General features: G+C 43.1%; 1 protein-coding gene across 3 annotated transcripts in view; it reads left to right on the forward strand.

Moving 5' to 3' along the window:
- Nucleotides 1-16,641, forward strand: part of EIF2AK4 (eukaryotic translation initiation factor 2 alpha kinase 4) — a 97,895-nt gene that overhangs the window by 28,616 nt on the left and 52,638 nt on the right. For all 3 annotated transcript variants that reach the window (XM_039232828.1, XM_039232829.1, XM_039232830.1), the window contains exons 7-13: nt 1,770-1,885; nt 5,372-5,529; nt 7,315-7,850; nt 10,154-10,260; nt 10,861-11,018; nt 14,859-15,307; nt 15,830-15,896. In XM_039232828.1, coding sequence (XP_039088759.1) covers nt 1,770-1,885; nt 5,372-5,529; nt 7,315-7,850; nt 10,154-10,260; nt 10,861-11,018; nt 14,859-15,307; nt 15,830-15,896 — 1,591 coding nt within the window. The remainder of the gene's footprint in view (nt 1-1,769; nt 1,886-5,371; nt 5,530-7,314; nt 7,851-10,153; nt 10,261-10,860; nt 11,019-14,858; nt 15,308-15,829; nt 15,897-16,641) is intronic.

Consider the following 16,641-nt stretch of genomic DNA (forward strand, 5'->3'; position numbering starts at 1 on the left):
AAGCACCTTTAAACCAAGCATTTGCACACTGTAAACAACTTAAAGATGACCCAGGCTAAGATGTCTGTTAGCACCATCTGTTGGAGGGAGGAGAGCAAATGTAGAGGTGCTCCAGGATAATTTATGTTAAAAAGCCTACCATCACATTTTAAACCTTTGCTTTTATGTTTTTCTCCCTAAATTTCAGTGTGCCCTTGATTGCACAAAGAACTTTAGAAGTAGACATTTAAACAGAAGTGCAGTGTATCTGCCATTCCCTAGTGTTTAGAATTTGTAAGACACAGATGTGATATGAGAGGCTCCAATCTTAATAGGTCTTGTCAGCAGTGTGGGAGGGGTGGGGAGTAGGGAAGTCATGTAGAGGAGTGTATCGTGTGTCTCGGAGAACATTGGTGATGACCTGACAGGGCAGGGGAATTGAAGAGGAGAGGCTGGCACTCGGAAATCCACTACACTTGAGAGATCTAGGGGCTCGGGGAGGCTCACATGTTTCTGACTAGAGACTAAAAGAACCAGACTGGAGTGGGTGGGAGAGTGATGGCAGTTTTATTGAATTTGCAGTAGCATGAGGAGTAAAGAGAAGGCACAGAAGTAGAGACAGCCAAGTGTAGTCCTTTGAAAGGGAAGAACCAGAGGGGTTGGGAGCAGAATTGAGGAAGAGGAATGTGGACCTTGGAGAGAGCTCTAGTCTGAGGGGAAGGAGCCTAGATGGAGGGGCAGATTGAACATAGAGGAGAGAGCGACGAGCTGATGGACCACGATCTCAGACTCTAGAGAATGGAACTGAGGAACAGAGTCACTGTCCTTCAGTACCTGGGAAAAAGAAAGAACAGTGCAGATGCCAAGAAGCATTATAGGTGCGATGATAGAGTGGGCTTCACTGCTCATTGCTCTGTGTTCTTGGTGAAGGTAGAAGTCAAGGTCATGCTCATTGCTTTGCACAAGAGGCCACTTTCCAGAGATCTGTCCTTGTGCCTCGTCAAAGCATTTCGTACAGGTGTCTAATCCTGACCGTCTCTCCTTTGCCTCTTTTCCTGCAGCATCTACCAGTTGATTGATTTATATTTATATGTCCCGATTATTATTTTTGTGTTATAATCTAGCACCCCATCTATTACTTGCTCAGAAAGAAAGCAGGGAAAGATGGTGGGCTTTGAACATTTTGGAGAAGTCATAAAGGGGATTGGCTGAGCGTATCTATCAAAGACAAGTGAGACAATGAGTGAGAGTATGTAGTGGTTGGGGACCCAGCTGGAGGCTAGGAATTTGTAGTGCTCCATCCACCCCGTCTGCAGCTTCCTCCAGTTGTGCAGGTGTATGGGAATGCAGAGATGTGGGGTCAGTGTGGGACTGAGCTAAATCACGGCTGTAGAACTTCTGTGATGATGGAAACGTTCCCTGTCAGTGCTGTCCAAGATGGTAGCCCACTAGTCACTTGTGGCTGTTGAGTGCTAAAATTTGGCTACTGCAGTTGAATAACTGAATTTCTAATTTCATTTTAATTAGATCTAAATAGCCACATGTGGCTAGTAACTACCATAATGGACAGCACAGATCTCAAGTTGGGTTTGTAGAGTTCGTATGGAGAAGACCTCAATGGAGTGGGGGTGGGGGTTGAACAACATTCCCATTAGCACTTCACCTGAATTCATAGTAGAGATAGACGCTAGACAGTGAATGGGCTAGTAAACAGAAGAAAATGAAAGGGCAAGAACTTCCTGTGTTCATCTTAGGTTACAAGAAATCGTTGACCACATTTATTTTTTAAGGCGAGAACGTCAGTATTCTGTATGCAGTAGTGAAGATTCTCCTGGCCCTTGTGAAGTCCTGTATTTTTCTGTGGGTGGTCCTGAGCAGCTCATGGTTTACAAAGGGAAATGCACTGGTGAGTAAGCTTGCTAAGTTCATTTTAGTTATTCTAACAAAAGTTCACCATGAAAGAACAGAGTAGAATGGAATGTGTCGTCTAAACCAGTGTGGTCCAAGGAGGTCTATTAAGTCCGTAAGTCATGCTGGTTCCCATCACCTAATGACCAAAATGAGAAAGCAGTCAGGGTTCCCTTTGTGTCCGATGGAAATAAAAGACCTAATCTCCTAGAAATGTTGTTAGATTCAAGATAATGTAAAATTTGTCATTTTTATAATGAGTTGAGCTTTTTGAAACCAAAGCGCTTGAACTGTGAATCAGTAGAATTTTGTATCCTGCACATCAGTTGCTGATAAGATGTGTGTAACAAAATGCGTTCTAGTGCCCCTTAACTTTCATGACCCAAGTCTAAGTTTTTAAAGATGGTATCCATCTGAATAGTATGTTTCTCTTGGCAATTGTTTATATTAAAGTCACACTTTCATTATCTACTTTTTTGCCCTAAATATAAATCTTTTATCAGCCATACAGATACAGCCATTACTTGGTGTAGGGATCACTGGCATACAGTGAATCTGACAATTTAATTTTCAGTCTCATGAATATTTTTGGGTCGGCTTTAGCTCAAGCGGTTACTTCGCGACTGGTTACTTGAGTCTCATGAATATATTTTTTTTAATGTTTTATTTATTTCTAGGAGAGAGAGAGAGAGAGACAGCGTGAGCAGGGGAGGGTCAGAGAGAGAGGGAGTCACAGACTCCGAAACAGGCTCCAGGCTCCGAGCTGGCAGTCAGCACAGAGCCCGACGCGGGGCTCTAACCCACGAAGGCGACATCATGACCTAAGCGAAAGTCGGACGCTTAACCGACTAAGCCACCCAGGCGCCCCTAGTCTCATGAGTATTCTTAACTGAAGCTAATAGTCAAATTATCCAAATGGAGTTTACTTTCTTTTGGTGTCCTTTTCCCTTTAAGGAGCTACAGATAAGTGGGGTAGTCCCCAGGGAGCAGGCAGCAGATATAGGGAGAAAACACAGAATATCCAAATAGTCTGTGAACTGGACACTTAACCTTGGGTGACGGAACGCAGCCTGAACCGCACAGGACTGTGTGGACACAGAGCGTGCCATATTCACACAAAGAAGCCATTTAGGCAGGTTCACGACCTTGAACCTGAGACGCCCTTGACTCAGGCATTTTAGACTTCCAAACTGGCAACATAAAACTCAATGCTTTCAATAATCTGGGGAAATCAGGAAGGCAAATTAATCCAGTTGCTTATTACCTTAGCTCGGTCTCACTGGTACCCATTAGACCGATATACCTTGGTTAATACCCTCATTAGGAGACACTTTTGCAATCAGAACGTTTTTATATAAAACCATTGAGTAAATTATTTATTTTGCTTTCCACAACAGGTCTAATTTTTAAAATGTATCCTGATTTTCTATGAAATGTTTTTATAAAACGTGAACTAGTTGGCATTTGTTTTCAACTTAAAGCTGTTAGAAGCAGAGAATGCTGAGGGATAAAGCTATAGAAATCGTCTGTACAAATGACCATTAACACATAATAGAGGCTCAGTGGGAATTCTGCTGGTAACCTGTTTACCTTTAGCCTCATTGCAGTGTGTTCTTTTATCCATTTTATTACCCCCGTCACAAAAAAGTGACAAGAGGAGAGTGGTGATAACAAAATTATACTCCAAAAACTACAAATTCCAACCAGCAATTATGAGATACCCACCTGGTTCCAGTTGAGGAGGCAAATATTGTAAGACATTGTACCGAGTAATGCACACATCTAAGTAGACTTTGTGTCAATAACATCACACTCCATCCCATAAACATTTTAATATGTGTTTCCCAATGTGTATCCCATAGGTTGCTTCCTTTGGTTGACAAATTCTCAAACATCAAAGTCATTTTCCTTCTTAGGCTGAGAATGTCATGAATTATTTATAACCAACATAACCGATATTTTAATTAGAATGTCTTAAATTGTCAGCATTTCTATGAGATAAAAACTGCCTCTCAGATAAAAAGTCTAGGTGAACTAGTTACCTTTGTTAAGACCACTTGTCTTGTAAATACAGGTTACTTTTCATTTTCAAGTGGAAAAAAATAATTATTTTTTCTTTAAAACATTTTTTTATTTATGAAGACAGTGTAGTGTCATGGAAAGATATTATTTATACACTACAAGAAAAAGAGAAAATACTGTATGTCAGCAGTTCTCAACCGAGGGCATTTTTGTCCCTTGGGGGACATTTGGTGCTGCCTGGACATATTTTTGATGGTTAAGATTATGGTAGGGATGCTGCTGGCATCTAGTGGGTAGAGGCCAGGGCTACTGCTTAACATCTTACAGTGCACAAGACAGCCCTTTTCAACAAAAGATCTTAGTCAAAAATGTCCACAGTGTCAAGGGTGAGAAACCCTGTTACATATGCTTTAATTTGGTAGATTAGGAGAAAAAAGAATAGAGGGTGTAGGAAGAGAAAAAAAAAAAAAAACAAGAAAAAAACCAAAATGGTGATATTGTAGGTGATCCTTTTCTCCACTTCCAATTTTTTTGGTAATTTTCTATGACAGTCTTTTTTTTTTTTTTTTTTTTTTTTTTTTTTTTTTTTTTTTTTTTTTTTTTTTTTTTTTTTTTTTTTTTAACATTTATTATTGAGAAACAGAGAGACAGAGGATGAACAGGGAAGGGGCAGAGAGAAGGGGAGACACAGAATCCGAAGCAGCCTCTGGGCTCTGTGCCAGCTGTTAGCACAGAGCTCGACGCGGGGCTCTAACCCATAAACTGCGAGATCATGACCTGAGCTGAAGTCAGACGCTTAAACAACTGAGCCACCCAGGCGCCCCTGTTATAATCTTTAATGAAAATTGGTGTTACAGAAATTTAGCTTCCCCAGGCACAAGTGGAAACCATATGCTAATCACTAAATAAATGTGTCTCTCTTTCTAACTTCAAATTTAAACTGTCATTTCTGGTTCCTTCCCTCAAAACCATTGGCCAGTTTGTATTTGCTGAACATATTCAAATTTTGTAGTAAGAAGGTCATTGATCTCTTAAAATTTCCAAATTAAAATTTATTTTTACTGTGCCCACTTATCTACATCAGCGAGTTATCTTGATGGGGTGTTCCTATTTCCAGATTCCTTCTGTCAAATTAATAGCTGTCGCCCCAGTAGGCATAATCATCAGAAGTGAAACGGTTGTAAAAGTAACATTGTGAGTAATGGCCAGTAGAGTAAAAACACTGATGTGATATTAAAATCTCATTTATTTTCCCTTTATAAAAATTAATATTTAAGGGTTCAGAGTATGTTGTTAAATACTACAAATTTGGTTACAAAAGAGTATGTGATCCATGAAATCATATTTTTTATAGTTAGCACGTGGTATGTCCACTGTTGAATGAATGAAGATATATCCCCTTTCTTTACCCCCACTGAAAATATCCCACTGAGGTTTCATTTTATTTTCTTTTAATGTGCAGGCAGTGACGAGCAGCTTGGAAAATTAGTTTACAATGCTTTGGAATCGGCCACTGGCAACTTTGTCTTGTTATATGAGTGGGTCCTTCAGTGGCAGAGAAAAATGGGTCCGTTCCTTACCAGTCAAGAGAAGGAGAAGATTGATAAGTGCAAAAAGCAGGTGGGCATCTGAGGGGGCCCCTGAGCAGAGGCGTCACCTCAAAATGAGGAGGTGACAGAACAAAAGAACCGTGCGTTTGATTGGCTAGCAAAGATGACAGAAAGTGGTTTGAGATCCGTTAAACCAGAGGGGATGGTCGGGGACCTGCCCCCTTTCCAGAGTTTCCTCAGCCCTCTTGCTGACTCTGGCACAACTCTCACAACGTGGTCATGACTTCAAGGCTGTTCTCTGCACCTCCGTTCTCACCTTCTATTATGGTATTAATAGCCCTGTCCAAGGAAAAGGAATGTGTATTTATGATAGAAAAACTGGAAAGAAATACACTGAAGTCATAATGGTTGTCTTTGGGTGGTGACCATCTAGATAATTTGTGAGTGTTTCTTTTTTGTGTTAGTACTTATTAAAATGTTGACATTGAATCCTTATAATCAGGAATGGTGGGGTTTTTTTGGTTTTTATTTGTAGTGTTTATTTATTTTGAGATTGAGTGGGAGAGGGTCAGAGAGAGGGGGAGAGAGAGAGGCTCTACCATGTCAGTGCAGGGCCCCATGCAGGGCTTAAACTCACGAACCAAGAAATCATGACCTGAGCTGAAATCAAGAGTCAGAGGCTTAAACTGATCAAACTACCCAGGTGCCCCGTTGTTTTTATTTTTTACTCTTTGTGTTTTTTTTTTTAAATGTTTATTTGTTTTGAGAGAGGGAGGGAGAGAATCCCAAGCAGGCTCCATGCTTAGGTCGGAGCTGACTTGGGGCTGGCTCTCACCATGAGATCATGACAGGTCCTGAAATCAAGAGTCAGACGCCCAACCGACTGAGCCACCCAGGCGCCCCTGCCACCATTTTTTAAAATGATTTTTAAAATTATTTTTAAGCAGGGGCGCCTGGGTGGCTTAGTCGGTTGAGTGCCGACTTTCACTTAGGTCATGATCTCGCGGTTCGTGGGTTCGAGCCCCGCATCGGGCTCTGTGCTGACTGCCAGCTCGGAGCCTGGAGCCTGTTTCAGAGTCTGTGTCTCCCTCTCCCTCTGGCCCTCCCCTGCTCGCGCTGTCTCTCTCTCTCTCTCTCTCTCTCTCTCCTAGAAATAAATAAAAAATATTAAAAATAAATAAATAAACGGTAAAAGAAATTAAAAAAAAAAAAAAAAAGAATTCTTTTTAAGCAGTCTTTATACCCAAATGGGGCTCCACTGACCGAGCTTGCCAGGCACCCTAATCAGGAAAGTTTTTTGTTTTTTGTTTTTAAATTAGTGTTTCTTTTTTTTTTCTGCTGGTCTTATGGCAAAATAAATTGCTTTTAAGAGCTGTTCGCCAATTTTATAGTAATTTGTTTATTGTTTTATTTATTTAATTTTATTTTTAAAATGTTTTTATTTATTTATTTTTGAGAGACAGAGACTGAGCAGGGGAGGGACAGAAAGGGAGGGAGACACAGAATCTGAAGCAGACTCCAGGCTCCATGCTGTCAGCATAGAGCCCGACGCGAGGCTCGAACTCACAGACCGCGAGATCATGACCTGAGCCAAAGTCGGACACTTAACCAACAGAGCCACCCAGGCGCCCCTATAGTAATTTGTGTACTAGATTTTGAGATCACAGAAGTTGATAAATTGCTTTCATCTTCATGAACCGTTAGGTTGGCCATATAATTTAGGAGAGGATGCAGTTGAGAACATATTTTTTCTCCTTTGAAAGTACATTTTCTGTTAAATATTTTACCTTTGGAGTGAAATACCAGTCGATGCTGTCCAATACAATATTATCTTAGTGGTGTCTTTCCTTATCAGATTCAAGGGGCAGAAACGGAATTCACCTCACTGGTAAAACTGAGCCATCCAAACATAGTACGCTATTTGGCAATGAATCTCAAAGAGCAAGATGACTCCATCGTGGTGGACATTTTACTGGAGCACATTAACGGGGTCTCCCTCGCTGCACACTTGAGCCACTCGGGTCCCATCCCCGTTCATCAGCTCCGCAAATACGCAGCTCAGCTCTTGTCGGGCCTCAGTTATCTGCACAGCAATGACGTGGTACACAAGGTTCTGAGCGCGTCCAATGTCTTGGTGGATGCAGAGGGCAACGTCAAGATTACAGACTACAGCATTTCTAAGCGCCTAGCAGACCTTTGCAAGGAGGACGTATTTGAGCAAAGCGGAGTTAGCTTTAGTGACCGCGCCCTGCCTTATAAAACTGGGAAGAAGGGAGATGTCTGGTGTCTTGGCCTTCTGCTGCTCTCCCTCAGCCAGGGACGAGAATGTGGAGAGTACCCTGTGACCATCCCCCGTGACTTACCAGCTGACTTCCAAGATTTTCTGAAGAAGTGAGTATCCTTGAGGTCCTCTCTCATTGCACTTTACCCCTGAACCTTGAACTCTGCCTGACTGTGCTCACCATCTGAGGGATGTGTTTAAGCTGAAAAGTGAGGAACAGGATTGGAGTTTGTTCTTTGTCCCCCCAATTCTTTCCCAGCCACATAGGTTCTGTTTTCTTGCTTATGATTTTCATTCCCTTAACTCACACATTCTCATAAATTCGCTCGGGCTTAGTAATAGATTTTCAAACTGCTTTTGGGGACAGCCCGGTATATCTAGGAAGTTAACAGGGAGAAGGGCCCCAAGTATTCCCAGTGGGAGACCCTCTCTATCTGCCTTTGCTGCTGGTTCCTAAAGGGTCAACGACCAGGCCTCCTCCACGTGGAAGTGTGCCTCTGCCCCTTGTTCTTCACAACCATTCTTCACTGTCACTGTGTCATTCAGCCAAGCCATAGACTGCAGTGGGATTTTCCAGTACTTGGAAATTCCAGGTGCACATTTCACCGTAGAGCCAAGTCTAACTGCTTTGAGAGAATCCTTGCTGAGGGGCTCACCAAGGGCCTACAGGTTTTGTCCGAGTCCTTCCCTTTAGTACTTTCCAGCCTCGCCCTGCCTCTGTGCTGTGTCCAAGCCAGACCTAGGTGCCCTCGGTTTCTCTGTGAAACGGGAACTAAGATCCCTTCAGTCTGCACTTTTCTCGATAGTCCCCTGGTCCTGCCTTCCCGCAGAAGTTGACCTGGATTGGCTTCTTCCCTCTCCTGCACTCTGTCCTGTTTCTCACTGTATTTCTTTTTTCCAACCATTCACTTTTATCCACTCCCCACATTTCTCTTCTTTTTTAATAATTTTATATATATTTTTAATGTGTGTTTGTTTACTTTGAGAGAGAGAGAGAGAGCGCGCGCAAGTGTGAGCCCGGGAGGGACAGAGAGGGAGAGAGAATCCCAAGAGAGTTCTGTGCTGTCAGTGTAAAGCTCGATGCAGGGCCTCAGCCTCATGAATCTGAGATCCTGACCTGAGGTGAAATCAAGAGGCGACCCTTAACCGACTAAGCCCCCTAGGTGCCCCTATTTCTTACTCTTTAACATGGTTGTCCTTTAGAATTTTGGGGTATTCCTCCATCATCCTAGACTGGATTAATGGACCACTCGGTGAAGAAGGAGCTGCACATGCTGTACTTCTTTGCCATCCAGCCCCAGTTAAAAGAAGAAAGAAGTCATTCACAAATGGCACCAGCATGTCTACAGTACATTTGTAGTTGGTTTTTTTTACTTACTGGTGAATCTGCTGGGGAAAGACTTTGTTCATCTCAGTCTCTGTGATAGGAAAGAGCCCAGACTGGAGCCAGACAGCTGGATTCAGATCCCTCCCTTCCGCCTTATTAGCTGAGTACTTCCGTTCTCCACCCGGAGTTTTGTCCTTGTAAAATGGATCATTTTAATTTAATAATTTACTTTTCATTTTGTGATTTAATAATAATAGCACTGCCTCCTTCAGGAGGTGGTTGAGAAGATTAAGTGAGCTCACACCCAGCACGTGGCCTGTGCTGAGATTTTGTTAGTTAGCACCATCTTTAGCAGGGAGAATAGTCCGCTTCCAGACATTTCATCCCTTTTCAGAGCTGGACGTAACATTTGCCTCTGCCACTTATGACTACCATGGTGCCAAAATTAGTGGCTTAGTAAATTTCAGCTTTAAAAAATTTTTTTAAAATATCTATTTAATTTTTAATGTTTTAAATTTTGAGAGAGAAAGAGCGTGAACAAGGAAAGAAAGAGAGAGAGAGGGAGACACAGACTCTGAAGCAAGCTCCAGGCTCTGAGCTGTCAGCACGGAGTCCAACGCAGGGCTAGAACTCAGGAACCACGAGATCATGACCTGAGTTGAAGTTGGCCATGTAACCAACTGAGTCACCCAGGCGCCCAATGTCCATTTATTTCTGAGGGAGAGAGAGAGAGAGAGAGCGTGAGTGGAGGAGAGGGGGAGAGAGAAGGAGACAGAATCTGAAGCAGGCTCCAAGCTCTGAGCTGTCAGCACAGAGCCTGATGTGGGGCTTGAACCACAAACCATGAGATCATGACCTGAGCTGAAGTCAGATGCTTAACCAACTGAGCCACCCAGGTGCCCCGAGACTCTATCTTTTTTGACTCCCCGCTCAGCCCAGCCTGGTGTTCAACATGTATTCTCTTATGAGTGCATTTTGGTCCATAAGCAACATGAATTCTCTAATGTGTATTTATTTTAAAATAAATCCATTTAAAGAAACCACCTTGCGTTAACGAGTTTAGTGCTTGTTTTCTCTGTCCCTGAGGTGTGTTTGCTTGGATGACAAGGAAAGATGGAGTCCCCAGCAGTTGTTGAAACACAGCTTTATCAATCCTCAGCCAAAAATGTCTTTACTGGAACAAAGTCCTGAAGGTGAGTCTGTTACCACTCTTTTTTTGAAAACGAGCTTGACATTCATTATTTTGAAAGTAAACCTAAAACTGGAACGGATTGCATGGATCCTAGATTTTTACCTGTTTTACTGTGAGCTGTACATAAATCCGTTCATGGAATGTGTACTGTGCACATGGAGCTGTTTTGCTCTCCTGGTTTTTCCAGCCTCGACCAATTAAAGAGTTAATTGGGGCAGCCTCTCTTCATGTTGGGTAATCCTTCTTGTCACGTTACTTTACTGCTGTGCAACCAGATGTCCCTGTTGCTACTCAAGTAGCCGATTAGGGATCTTTGGCAGAGCCGGGGATGGGTCAGTGGACATGAGTTTGGATTTTGGCTCTATCGCGTAGTCATTTCCTCATTGCCGGTCTCATCCCCACCTCTAATGTGGGCTCATATGTATCCCACCTCACCCTACAAGGTGGGGGAAAAGTGTTCAAGGATCTATGCCAGGGGTGAGGTATTTTATCACACTGCTGGTTGGGTCCCCATCTTCCAGCACTTGCTTCGTGACTGGGTTTTGCATCCTTGATATTTTCCTAATGCCTCATTTGCCTCTCACGTTTTGTTTGCTCTCAGACTCCGGAGGCCAAGATTATGTTGAGACCGTTATTCCTAGGAAGCAGCTACCCAGTGCGGCCTTCTTCACTGAGACACAGAGACAGTTTTCCCGATATTTCATCGAGTTTGAAGAATTACAGCTTCTTGGCAAAGGAGCTTTTGGGGCCGTCATCAAGGTGTGGTACAGAGTTGTGTCCGGGGTCCTCAGAGCTCATCCTCTGTTCATTTCTGCACACAGGGATTTTTTTTGCTTTTTGGGTTTTGTTTGCATTTTTTGGTTTTTGGTTTTGGTTTGGGGTTTTCTCTAGGAAGTTCTTTTTTGAGAGTAGGGAGAGAAGTGAGCACGGCCATTTGAAACTATGATCATCATGACCTTTGCAGAGTCAAAGGCTTGAAAGTTACTCTGGATGCATTAAGAATGTATCGTGCCTCCTCCATTGCCTGATGCAGTCCATTAACGTGATAACCGCATTAACGTGATACAACGCCATTTCAAGTGGAGCCAGGACCTCTCCGTGAAGACCATTTTACTGTGTTTTGGTTCAGAAAGAAAATTGTCTTTTTTGTCCCATCTGCCTCTCAGAGGTGCTATGGATAAAAGGGCTGCGAGGTTAGCACTGAGGTGGAGTTCACTGGGAAATGGCCCCAGTGGCTTGTATTTTCCAGCTGCTCCTGAGAGAGAAAACTAATGGTGTGTTATGAGGGTGCCCTATTGTTAAGTCTTCTCTTCTGCTTTCTGGTCTATTTGGGAGACTCATGATTACCTACCCCTTGAGAAAGAGATTTCAGCTGCTCTTATGTAATTTTTGACATTTTGACTTTAGGAGACTCAGGTTAATATTATGCTATTAAATCCATATAAGACCTGTCATCTTTCACAGAATAAAATGGCCCATTTTTGGCATTTTGACTTTAGGAGACCCAGGCTAATATTACGCTATTAAATCCTTATAAGACCTGCCATCTTTCACAGAGTAAAATGGCCTGCCATCAAGAAGGCATATGCCTCTTTAGGATTCTGAGAGAGTTATTAGGAAGGGTTACTAAGATTATTGTGGAAGGCCTTTTACACTCCCATAAATAAATAAATAAATAAATAAATAGGTTTTTCTGTGGTAATCAGGGACAGAAAGACAATCTTGAGTTTTCCGAAAGGAAGTTAGAATTTCATGGAAAATGGCCAACTTTCTTCATGAAAATATAGATACTCTAGTTGGATGGTTGAATAGACCATCTAAATCAGGCAGATACCCTGATTGGATAATCACAGTGATCTTCAGGGGAGTAGATGATTGATGTATATGTTGTTCCTCTAACTCCCATTATAATTTTGATCGAGCCCTTTAATGTGTTTGTATTTTAGCTTCTTGAACACAAACCTTACCGAGCTTCATTTTAATAATGGGTAGGCTCTTATAATAACATCTAGTAATTTAAGCCCCTAAGTTTTCTTGTGGTTTTTCCTTCCCAGAGGCCATAGTCCTCATACTACATCTCTATTTCCGGGTTAAGGTAGGGCATTCTGTTTAGTGATCTAGCATTTCAGTAACTGTTGGCTCGAGTATGGTTTATGCACCTTTCCATTTTAATAAGTGAATTCCTGGAAGTATGCAGTGTTGCGAGCTCCACACCCTGGTCAATGACTCCAGGTGTTCATGATATGTTCCGAGACTCGAGGTTGAAGACCATCCGAAGACTTTGCACGGTCTTCTACTCTATTAACATGGCAGTAAAACAACACAGGGCTACTTAGAGCTTTTTGGAGCAAATTTCGTATTTTAGGTCGTGTGGTAAGTGGCTCGCAAACCTTATCTTTCAGTTCATGACATTGTTACGAAATAAGTATTAATCCCCCTTTTCTGATGAGGGAAGTGTTGTTCAGAAAAGTTTGCATGAGGTTACGTACATGCATTAAGAGATGAAAACCTGGGGCGCCTGGGTGGCTCAATCGGTTGAGCATCTGACTTCGGCTCAGGTCACGATTTCCTGGTTCATGAGTTCAAGCCTTGCATCGGGCTCTGTGCAGACAAGACAGCTCAGAGCCTGAAGCCTGCTTCCGATATGTGTCTCTCTCTCTGCCCCTCCCTTGCTGGTGGTCTGTCTCTCTCTCTCTCCCTCTCTCTCAAAAAAGATAATAAAAATAAAAAATTAACGTTAAAAAAATATAAAAAATTTTTAAAAAGAGATGAAAGCCAGCAAAAAGAGAAAAAAAGCCTAGATCTTTTTTACTCAAAAGCATGTTTCTTGCCACTTTTTCCACACAAAGGAAATCTGAAACCATTTTATAGTACTCTTTGCTCTTTCCTAGAAGTTATTTATTATACTAATCTGAACCTGAGAATGAGGCTTTGTTTTATATTTTATAATCAACTAGTTCCTCCCTCCGCCCATGGCCAAGTTGTTGTTTTTCATCACCTCAGTTCACTTGCATGTTGGGTCTGGAATGTTCTGGTGAACAAAATTTTTTAAAAGCTACTTCAGTCAACCCAACGGCAGAGTGCAGCTGTGAAGAGACACCTCTGCGCAGGATGTAGAGACTTGACTTTGAAACCTGCTCTTGTACTTTTCTTGTTTTTATTTCATTGTGTTCTTAATCCCATTTTTCTAGTCTTAATACATGTCGTCAGTCATAATTTTTTTTTAATGTTCATTTATTTTGAGAGAGAGAGAGCAAGCAGGGAAGGGGCAGAAAGAGAGGAAGAGAGAAGATCCTAAGCAGCCTCCAAGCTGTCATTGCAGCGCCCAATATGGGGCTCCATCCCACAAACAAGAGATCATGTCATGACCTGAGCCAAAACCAAGAGTCATAGCGCTTAACCAACTGAGCCACTCAAGCACTCCTCAATTATAAGTCTTCATAAAATCAGTGAGCAATAATTGTGTTCAAACCAATTATTATTATTTTTTTTACTGAGCACCTTTCTCATAAGGCCTTGCTTGTAAGTGCTTTCCTCACCTCATTCACTTAATCCATATGCATAGTCACCTTTGAGGTAAGAGAAGTGGTATACATGACATGTTATAGAGGAGGAAATTAAGTCATTTGACCAAGTTTACACAGCTTTATAAGTTGAGACTTTGAATCTCCATTCAAGTTAACATTTTTGGACTTTAGTTTGTGTTTAGTGACTTTAAGCGTAAAAAAAAAACTTGGAGAGAAACTAAAATTCTGAAACGTTACACTGGTTTTAGAAAATAATGAGTAGTTTATTTTTTTTAAGTTTATTTCTTTAAGAGAGATCATGAGTGCAAGCAGGGGAGGGGCAGGAAGAGGGAGAGAGAGAATCCTAAGCAGGCTCCATGCTGTCAGCATAGAGCCAGACTCTATAGTTTGGGGCTTGAACTCCCAAACTATGAGATCGTGACCTGAGCCAAAATCAAGAGTCAGATGCTTAATCGACTGAGCCACCCAGGCATCTGGAAAATAATCAGTATTCAACAATTTCTAAATTTTTTTTTAATGTTTTATTTATTTCTAGGGGGGAGAGAGAGAGAGAGAGAGACAGCGTGAGCAGGGGAGGGTCAGAGAGAGAGGGAGACACAGACTCTGAAACAGGCTCCGGGCTCTGAGCTGGCAGTCAGCACAGAGCCCGACGCGGGGCTTGAACCCACGAACCGCGAGATCATGACCTAAGTGAAAGTCAGACGCTTAACCGACTAAGCCACCCAGGCGCCCCAGTATTCAACAATTTCTTAGAAATTGAGATCGCAGATGTGAAATCGGGAAAGCAGGACTATGATTGTCAGTAAAATTAATGATTCAAATGGAGATCATATTTTCTCCAGGTCTCTCATTATTAAGCTAAGTACACCTGTCACTTGAGGTGAGATTTTTTATGTGTTTTGGCAGTCAAGACTTTGTTCAGCTCAAGAGGTTGCCATAGGTGGCTCGCCACTGTAGCTATTGTCCTCACTCAGAATTGCGGGCTCACCTTGGGAGGGGTGGGGCGAGGAGGTACAGGATTGGCTTTGAGCCACTGACCTGCCCTGGGCTCCTCCCACTCCTCTCGCTGCAGGTGCAGAACAAGCTGGATGGCTGCTGCTACGCGGTGAAGCGCATCCCCATCAACCCGGCCAGCAGGCATTTCCGCAGGATCAAGGGCGAGGTGACCCTGCTGTCGCGCCTGCACCACGAGAACATCGTGCGCTACTACAACGCCTGGATCGAGAGATACGAGCGGCCCGTGGGCCTGGGGACGCCGTCCTTGGACTCGGAGTCTGGCCCGGGGACGCCCCAGGCCCGGGACGGGCGAGGGTTGTCCCGGCCGCCCGCACACCACAGAGGCCCGGACGGCCCCAGCAGCGTGGAGGCCACCGCGCCACCGCCCATCCTCAGCTCGGTGGAGTGGAGCACCTCGGGCGAGCGCTCGGCCAGCGCCCGCTTCCCCGCCGCAGGCCCGGGCTCCAGCAGCGACGAAGAAGATGAGGAGGATGAGCACGACGGTGTCTTCTCGCAGCCCTTTCTGTAAGAGCATCCGCGGGGGTGCCAGGCCCACCCCGGGGGAAGGGGATTCAGTAAGAAACCCGGGCTTGTCACCGCGTTGACAAACACAGACAGACGTGTGCATGTTGAAAAAGTAACCAGATTCAGTCCAAAGGTGTTTTTCCCCCATTGCCGACAAAAAAATCTCCAAAATCCAGGCCCTGAAGAAAGGAAAAATAGAAATTCCTCCTAATACCTCATCTTAGTACATTTGATTGAAAGTTTTTTTCAGAGAGCGTTCTTTTGGATAAGGGTTTCCCACTTTTAAAAACGAACCTAGAGTTTTGACATGGGGCAGCTGCAGTTCTAAAAAAAAAAAAAAAGGGGGGGGGCAACCAAACCGATACTTACCATCCTGAAGTTGATGCATCTCAAAGCTGCCCTGGTCATCTGTTACTTTCCTGGTTTGATTTCATTCTATCCAGTTGGAGACAGTTGACTAGAAGTCTTAGCTGTTGAATTTATAACTGGGAATTTGATGTCTTCCGTGTTTCTCTTTTTAAGACCTGCCTCGGATTCTGACAGTGATATCATCTTTGAAGATGACGAGAACAGTAAGAGTCAGAATCAGGTAAATATGTAAATAGAAATTACACCATTTTGGGGCACCTGGGTGGCTCAGTTGGTTAAGCGTCCGAATTCGGGTCAGGTCATGATATCATGGTTTGTGGGTTCGAGCCCTGCGTTGGACTCTGTGCTGAGAGCTCGGAGCCTGGAGCCTGCTTCGGATTCTGTCTTTCCCTCACTCTCTGCCCTTCTTTCACTTGTGCTCTGCCTCTCTCTGTCTCTAAAAAATAAATAAATTGTAAAACAAAGTTTAAAAAAAAGAAATTACACCATTTTATCAGGTGTGGGCATGTAAGGAAACTAATGTTTGATGTTATAAACCTCTGCTGGAATAAGAAAGCCTACTCCGAGATGCACATCCACAAACTGCATGATTTAAAACACGATGATTTAATTTACTTGTCACTCCTGTCTTTATTTATAGGCCTTAATTTCTCCACATAAACATGCTTGCTTGTAGAAGAGAGGAGTAAATGGACTTGCTGGTTTTTATTTTGTTCTGTTCTGTTTTGTTTTGTTTTTGAGAGAGAGAGAGAGACTGTGTTTGTGCACAAAGAAGGAGGAGAGATGATCCCAAGCAGGCTCTGTGCTCTCAGCGTCCAGCCTGACAAGGGGCTCAGTCTCACAAACCATGAGATCGTGACCTGAGCCGAAATCAAGAGTCAGACGCTTTTAACCGACCGAGCCACCCAGGCACCCCTTGTTTTGTTTTTTATTTAATACAAACCATTTCCTAGAGGATTTGGGGA

This window comes from Hyaena hyaena, unplaced genomic scaffold (assembly GCF_003009895.1).
Source record: "Hyaena hyaena isolate Hyena2069 unplaced genomic scaffold, ASM300989v1 scaffold_70, whole genome shotgun sequence".
Taxonomy (NCBI): Eukaryota; Metazoa; Chordata; class Mammalia; order Carnivora; family Hyaenidae; genus Hyaena; species Hyaena hyaena.